General features: G+C 64.7%; 1 protein-coding gene and 1 long non-coding RNA gene across 4 annotated transcripts in view; one reads left to right on the top strand and one right to left on the bottom strand.

Moving 5' to 3' along the window:
- LOC121021331 (uncharacterized) overlaps nucleotides 1-6,485 on the top strand; it is a 19,819-nt gene extending 13,334 nt beyond the window's left edge. Inside the window, exons 3-4 of the long non-coding RNA XR_005786505.1 lie at nucleotides 1,065-1,069; nucleotides 6,376-6,485. This is a non-coding gene — a long non-coding RNA (uncharacterized LOC121021331). The remainder of the gene's footprint in view (nucleotides 1-1,064; nucleotides 1,070-6,375) is intronic.
- The window catches only part of KDM4B (lysine demethylase 4B), a 100,006-nt gene that overhangs the window by 23,654 nt on the left and 68,491 nt on the right, over nucleotides 1-7,861 (bottom strand). For 2 of the 3 annotated variants that reach the window (XR_005786502.1, XM_040461609.1), the window contains exons 10-11: nucleotides 700-801; nucleotides 114-313 (exon numbers count right to left, since the gene is read on the bottom strand). Coding sequence is in view for 2 of the 3 variants with exons in the window: in XM_040461609.1 (XP_040317543.1) it covers nucleotides 114-313; nucleotides 700-801 (302 nt within the window). In the remaining variant the exon portion in view is untranslated. The remainder of the gene's footprint in view (nucleotides 1-113; nucleotides 314-699; nucleotides 802-7,861) is intronic. The other variant, XM_040461610.1, reaches the window with a different exon arrangement.

Below are 7,861 nucleotides of genomic sequence, written 5' to 3'. Positions count from 1 at the left end.
TGCCGACTGAGCAACTGAACCGGACCCTCCAGAGCAGGGACTCTACAGGCACAGCGGATGCTGGCTTTTCCACCAGCCGAGGCTCAGGAAGGAGACCCTCGGCCACAACTGACCTTCTGTGGCCTCGGCCTCCCGGCCCTGCGGTGGCATCGGCTGGGGCTCCTCCTCTTCCTCCTCGGGGTCGGCCTCCTGTGAGGTCTCCTCCTTCAAGCCGCCAGCCTCCTCCAGGAGGGCGGCCCCGGCGGCCCCCTCCCCTGGGGACTTGGGGTCTTCCGGCTTGGGCTTCTTGGGCTGGCTCCGTTTCCGGTGGGACCTGGGGAGGGACAGTCATCAGCCAGAAGGCCAAGTGACAGGGAGGAGCCCCGTCTGAGCCGCCCCACCACCCAGCTGGCAGAACGGAGCCCCGGGCGGCATCCCAGGGGCCGTCACGGGGCCAGCAGAGCTGGCTCAGGGGCAGGTGGGGGGACAGGCCCAGGGGGCCGTGTGGGGCAGAGCGGGTGCTGATGACCGGGAAGGGGGGGTGGTGGGGGGCCGGGGCAGGGGAGGTGGAGGGGGACAGGCCTGGGGACCACGTGGGGCGGAGCGGGTGCTGATGACCGGGAGGGGGGATGGCGGGGGCAGGGGCAGAGCCGCTGTGAGGGGGGGGGGGGGGCTGGGTGGCGGGTGGAGATGCCTGCACACAGGGACAGGTGCACTTACGGCGGCCCCGGCCTCCTGGTCTGCTCTTTCTTCCTTTCTAGACTGGCCTTCCTGTCCTCCTCAGTCTTTCTCCAGTGTCTGTTTTCTTTCAGACTAATTTGTCTAGAATGTAAACGTCAGGGAGTTTTTCTCTAGCACCTGTGCTGACTCCCCGGACGCCTCATCTAAGGGCCTGGCTTCCCCGTCCCCCTGCTCTGTGTCCCTCACTCGAAGGAGCTGCAGAGGCCCCTGCTCGCCTGTCCCCAGCCGGCCTCCGGGGCAGGGCCCAGCCTCGCTCGGGGACGCAGCTCTCTGGGGGCGGCCCTCGGCCCCGAGTGAGAAGTCGCCTGAGGCTTAGCTCTGGCTTCTCAGTGCAAACCAGACAGAATCGGTTATAAAGGAAAAAAAGACCGTGACCGGGGTGGGTGGGCCACCACGTCAGAGGCCAGGGCCTCCCTGTCCGGCTCTGGGGACTTTGCAAGGAGGGGAGAGAAGTGGCTTTTAGGCTGACACCAAGGCGTGTGACGGGCCCAGGAGCAGAGGCAGAGGCTGGGGCGTGGAGAAGCCCGCGCTGGGCGGGTCACCGGCGTCCTGCAGGGGTTGAGGGGACAGCCCTACGGGGTCTCAGACTCAAGGCCTCATCGCCTCCGAGCCTTTCTTCCCCCTCATTGTCAGCAATGCCGATGGGAGGCTATGGCTGCGGCTTCCCGTCCCCCAGGGGCTCTCGGTCTGGCCCCAGTGAGGTCGGTTTGGACACGGGGTCCTATTGGGGGGGGGGTCCCTGTAGCGGTCACACCTCCAAGGATCAAGAGGTCACCCAGCAAAGCAGGGCTACCTGACTGGGGCCGGGAGGGGGCCTGGGGAAGCCTTGAGGGCTCCCGATGCCAGGACCCCCACCTCCCACCCAGGGGGTGCCCACCACCGCCCCGCTGTCCCAGGACACGGGCTCCTGACAGCTGCCTCGCCACCTCGCCCCGAGCCTGCGGCCAGGGTGGGGGGGGCCTCTCCTGACTGTCCCCTAATGCTGACTGCCCTGGTCCTTCCCACTGCTCGGCTGCCTCGCTCGAGAGCCCCAGGCAATGCCAGGCTGACAGGCCCCGGGTGATGTTCGCACGTGAGCCACTCCGATGACCAAAGGCAAGGAGCAGGGAGCATTCCGGGGGAGGGAGCGTCATGGGTGGAGGCATGGCATCACACACATCATGGCGTGCATGGGGCGCTGTGGGGGGTGCGGGGTGGGGTGGGCGGGAGGACACGCGGGCAAGGAGCCAGGCAGGAGGGGGCCCGGGACCCGGGGGGGCGGGGGGGGGGGGGAGAACGCACTCTACCACCACAGAGCCCCTGGGGCCTCCGGGCGGAGCGACTCTGGGAGAGGCGGGCCCAACCCCAGGACAGCAGCACGGCCCAGCTGGCTGCTACCGGAGGAGGGGCTTCTCTCCAGGCCTGAGGACACCGCAGGGCAGGGGGCCCACAGGCGAACCCCCACGCTGGCCCCAGGCAGCAGCCAGCAGGAGGGTGTCCTCCCACTGTCAACTCACCTGGCCTCGGTTTCCTGCAGCTGCCCGTCTCCTCGGCTCCCCTCCTACCCACCCCCCACCCAACCACGGAACCAGAGGCCACTCCCGATGGCGCCGGCCACTCCCAGGGCGGACGGGGGGGGGGGGGGGGGGGGTGGTCCCGTCTGTGCCAGGGAGCCTAGACCTTCCTGGGCCCCCAGAGCATCCTGGACTCAGAGCCCTGGGCGCCCCCAGCCCCCCAAGCACCACTGGGTCTTGGCTAGTGTGGAGACCCCCAGGACGGGTGGCACCAGGCAGACGGGCAGAGGCAGAAGGCCACCCTCTGCGGCGGACTAGGAAAAGCGAGCTGAAGGTCAGCGTGCAAAGACAGCCCTGCTTTGTGAAAACGTCAGCTGGGAGAACTGGTGGCAGCCGGGCGGAGCCACCGGGCACTTCCGAGTCACGCAGTGCGGCCGTCGCAGCGCCCCCCGGCCACATCCCCAGATGGGCCGCCTTCCCTGCTTGTAGCGGTTTCTCCCCTACCGCTGCCTGCACGGCCACGCTGCCTGCCAGCAGTCACGCGGGGTGTGGCCATCCTGCCGCCACGTGCCACGTGGCGGAAAGCCTTCCTTCCGTCTTTCTGACTCTGCAGACAGCGTCCATCCACGAGCGACGCAGCTGCCGCCGTGTATTCCTTGCTCGCCCCTCCTAGAGTCGGTCATCGGCCCGTCTCAGATGCTCGGCTTTCCAGGCGACCCCCAAGCTCCTGGTGTGGCCTCTGACGCAGGGTGTCCCACACTCCTCGGTGACACCTGGGGGCCTGTCCCCTTGAGACTGCCTTGGACTTGCCTGGGTGGGATCCAGGTCCCTCGATCTGACGACCTTCTTGGTTGATGCCCTTGTTTAGTTGGAGCATATCCTCCAGGAGCTTCCTCGGTAAGGAAGGGAAATTGAGGCTTTAGAGATCTAGAAAGATCTTTATCCCCTTGCATATTGAGTTGGTAATTTTGCTGGGTTTTGTTTTGTTTTGTTTTTGGAGAGAAAGCGCGAGTAGGGGAGGGGCAGAGAATCCCAAGCAGGCTCCTCACTGGCAGCGCAGCGCCCGACGTGGGGCTTGAAATCACGAACCGCGACATCATGACCTGAGCCGATATCAAGAGTTGGACACTCAACCCACTGAGCCACCCGGGCGCCCCAGCTGGGTACGTACTTTCCGGTTGGAAGTTGTTTCCCTTCCGATTTCTGAAGGCCTTGTTCCTTCGTGTGTTGGCTCGTAGCATCATGGGTGCAAAGTCCAATGTCTTTAGGGTCTCTTGTTCTTTACGTGGGCCTGGCTGTTCCTTCCAGAAGCTTCTGGGATCTTCTCTTTAACCCAGAGCTGTGAAGCTGCATAGTGACGTGTGCATAGTGTGGGTCATTCTCGTCCTCTGTGCCCGACTTGGAACTCTGCGAACGCAACGCTTGGGTGCCAGGCAATGTTCTTTTCTCTCTGCCCAAAGCTCCTGGCAGAGGCCGGAGCTGCTCAGGGAGCCTCTGCTGTCCGATGCCCCCTGTCCTCTGCTCGACCCCTCGGCTCTGGGAGACTCCTCAAGCCGACTCCCGGCTCACCTCTCCGTCGGCCCGCCTGGAGCCAGGTCTTCCTGAGCTGCGGGCTCCTCCTTGCCTGCAGTCGTGCCCGGGAGGGTCAGGTGGCTGGCGGCTCACCGCTCTTGTCTCTCACTGGAGAGGCCGACTCGCACGCCACCTTCTGCCGAATCTCAACCCGAGCCCCGCGACGCCTCGCACTCGGCCTCCAGCCCACCGGAGTCCCCGGCGTCTCTCCTGGGCGTTTCCAGAGAGCGCCACAAAGGCGGGCCTGCTTGCCCACCCTTTCCTTCCTGCCAAAGTCTGTGGGCACTGCTCAGCAGCCGCCCTCCCTCTGCCGTTCTCGGTCACTCCTCTGGGCTCCCGGCAGTGGTTTCAGGAGAGGGTGGAGGAGAACACGAATTTACCGGCCAGGCCTGACTGGGCGTCCCTGCCGTGGGTTCCTACGAACTGATTACTGGGACCGAGTCCAAATACCTACACTAATATTTTCAATACGGAAGCAGGTTCTTGGGATCGCTGATGGCAGGAGAGGCGGGGTGGGGCGCTCCTCTTGGACCCCCGCCCGTGCAGCAGGCCGGGGGAAGGGCTCCTGGTCTGGTCAACAGAGGGGCCCAGAGCACCCAAGGCGCCAGCTCTCACAGGACCGGCCGCAGCCCAGGGTCTCTACCTCCACAGAGGACCCTCGGGCCACGGCAAGGCCCCCGGGGCCAGCACGGCTGCTGCGTCTGGGCACAGGGGGCTGCGAGCTCTGTGCCCAAGGTCCTTCTCCCCACCACCTGGCCCCGAGACACTCTCCCCCTTTCCCTCCAGCACTCCACGCCCTCAGAGACAGGCAGGCCTGCGGCACCTAAAGGATCTCACCTTCAAGAAACTAACCGCGCTGTGGGGAAGGTGCATATCACACGCCTCCTGGAACGCATGGTTGGTGCAGAGCGCTTCTGGAAGCACTCGTCAGAAGTAACAAGGGGCCGAGAGGAAAAGGCAGTGTGTGCACCCGCAGGGGGATCGCTCGTTCGGAACGGGAGGAGGAAGAACACGGAGACGCCGGCCTGGGCTCAGCACCAGGCTCCACGGGGGCCTGAGGCGCCCAGGCAAGGGTCCTCCCGGTGCTCAGGGACCGGGGGAGGGGGCCTTCCAGCAAGGAGCAGGGAGGTCACGGTTCCTGGCGTGTGTCACCGGGCAGGGTCAACTCACACGACCAGAGTTTGGTGTGGAAGATTAACCCACAGGAGGGCGACAAGAGAGGCCCACATCACTCTCCCGGAGAGGCCAACACCTGGCTTCTGCCTGGAGACGACATGTGGGGTGCGGTGTGGGGGTGCTACCCGGAAGGCCGATGCCCTAGGGGGCGGTGGCCCGGCTGAGCCGGTCTGAGCAAGGACCACGGACAAGCTGCAGGTGCCAGAGGAGGCGGAGAGGCCGCGTGGGCACTTGCGGGATGGAGGGGGCAGCGGGCAGGAGAGGGGCCCCCCCGCACCACACCCTTGGGCAGGGGCCCCAGATGGTGTCTGGGGGCACCTGTGGTTGTCACAACCAGGGGTGCTGCTGGGTCGGGGGTGCTCCTTAACCTCAGGATGTGTCCTCCCCAGAGACTGACCTGGCCCCCAGTGTCCCCAGTGTCAAGGGGAGGGGCTCCGGTGTGGGGACAGGGCTGGCATAGCCCCTGGCTTGGGCCGGAGGGTGTTCAGGGGGTGCCATCCCAGCCGGGGCTCAGGGGGGCCGGCACAGCGGGTCGGGGCAGGGCACCAGTGGCCGGGAGAGAGTCACACGGGACTCTAAGTGTCACTGAACTCGGGCCGAGCACAGCGGCGTCCAGCTTGGCCTTGGGTCCCCAGTCAGCCTTTCTGGAGAACGGCCCCCTCAACCCGTGACTTTGAAGAAAGAGAAGGGAATCAGCTGTGTTTTCCATGTTTAAAGGCTTTAGGGGCGCCTGGGTGGCGCAGTCGGTTAAGCGTCCGACTTCAGCCAGGTCACGATCTCGCGGTCCATGAGTTCGAGCCCCGCGTCGGGCTCTGGGCTGATGGCTCAGAGCCTGGAGCCTGTTTCCTATTCTGTGTCTCCCTCTCTCTCTGCCCCTCCCCCGTTCATGCTCTGTCTCTCTCTGTCCCAAAAATAAATAAACATTGGGAAAAAAAAAAAATTTTAAAGGCTTTAAAGACAACTATATCCTTGGGATCACGACTGATTTGTTACTCAGTCTCCCTGCAGGAGTAAAACAGCTCCCCCGGTCCGGTCGGCAGCGAGGAAGGGAGAGGCGCAAGGCAGGAACACTCCAGAAAGGAACAGTGTGGGCACGACACGACACGGGGGCTGACAAGGGGGCCAGGAGGGTGAGGCGGTGGCCGAGGCAGCGGGGCTGCAGGGCGCTTCCTCTGGCACGGAAGGTTCTGGGCTGGCACCCTGTGGTCCCTCGTCCCCGGGCAGGCTCTTCCGACAGCCTCTGATGCCACTCCGTTCCTGGCCGTGCTGCCTCTTGGCTGGCAATCCGCTCTGTTGACCAATTAGCCGGAGCCACAATCAATCAGCCATTATGCAAATGCACGTCTGGCCTGGGGGGCGGCCTCAGCAAGAAGCTGCTCTTGGCAAAGAACGCGGAGAGTGGGGAGAGCCTGAGGAAAAGGGAGACTCACCTTCACAAGGGCTGTCAGGAGCTGCCGGAACATTCTGAGAGAGAGGGGCCCCGGGGTGGGGGAGACACACAGGGAGGCTGAGTCTGCCCAAGATTCGCGGTTTCACAGACGGACACGTGGAAACAAGGACAGCCCGGTCGGGGGCAGGTTGTGGACCGGCACGGCCACCCGGCCAGGATGGTTTTCCCCGGAAATAGTTCCCAGGACGTCCCCACAGAGTGTGGGAGTGCCAGCGACGGGGCTCCCCGAAGGAAGGATGTGGCCCAGCCTCCCAAGCCCTCAGCGCCAGGCCCCAGGGAGACACAGTCCGCTGCCAGCCAGGTCAAGATCAAGCCAGAAGGGACCAAGTGGCTGCACTGGAAAAGCCTTGCTCGAGGCACAGATCCGCCAGCCCCCTAGTTTGGTGCCGCTGAGGGTGAAGGAAGTTCAGAGCACAGTGATATGATACTTTGTGGCAGGTGAAAATGATACGAAATTCCAACCTCAGCGTCCGACGATAAAGCTTTCCCCGGACACACCAGGCTCGCTTGTGTATCGAGTGTCTATCGTCTACAGCGGCTTTCGTGGAGTCGAGTGGCCCCGAGAGACCGGCTGGCCCTTCACCGCGAGGTCCCGGCTCACAGCCGGGGGGCCCAGCAAGCATTTGCTGACTGGTCCGCGGGCACCAAGAAGGAATCCGGCGGAAGGCTGTCTGTGAGCTCTCAGACCCGGGGAGCCCGGGTGCTCCCACAGAAAGCAAACGGACCGACGTTCTGGGCACCAGGCCGCTGCCGGGCCCTGCGGCTGGCTGTCTCTGGTTCCTGGCACCACGCTGATTTCCACCTCAGCCCAGACCTGCCCCCCGCGCCCCTACGGCCTCGGCGACACAGCAGGAGGGCGCTGTCGTCTTGTCCTGTCCTCCCCCACCCGATGCCAGGCAACGGGCCGGGCAGCGACTACCCTGTCCCGGAAGGGTCCACGCGGTAGAGGGGGCCCTCTGAGCCCAAAAGGGGTGCAAAGAACTCTGCAGTCACTGCTGTCGTCGTGAATCCAAACAGCACGCTTTGGCAAGTGCCAAATGAGCACCCACAGACGCAAAAAGCCCAGCCATGCTAGCTGCCGAGAAGGGCCCCGCGCAGCGCCCATGCGCAGAAACAGGGCTCTCGCGCCCAGGATTGTCAGGAGAGTGACAGACCGCACGCGTCCTCCCAGAGAGGAAACTGTGCGGCCCAAGGGCCAAAGGGCTGGCCTCCCGGGAGCTGGAGAACGAGGGGTTGGAGGGAACCTGAGACCCTGATCACACTGACGCCACCTGCCCCAAGGCCCATCGCCTGTGTTTGGGGGAAGTGGAGGCCAGAGAAACACCTGGAGAAGAAACAGGAGGAGGGCAAGAGGGGGGTTGGAAGGAAAAGGAAAGGAGGGGGGAGGTGGAGGAGAAAGGGGGAGATGGGGAAGAGGGGGAGAAGAGGGGAGTGGGGAGGGGGAGGAGGA

The sequence above is a fragment of the Herpailurus yagouaroundi genome, unplaced genomic scaffold (genome assembly GCF_014898765.1).
Source record: "Herpailurus yagouaroundi ecotype Mexico unplaced genomic scaffold, PumYag 295, whole genome shotgun sequence".
Lineage (NCBI taxonomy): Eukaryota > Metazoa > Chordata > Mammalia > Carnivora > Felidae > Herpailurus > Herpailurus yagouaroundi.
The sequence above is the reverse complement of the archived record's forward strand: the minus strand, read 5'-3'. Positions and strand labels throughout refer to the sequence as shown.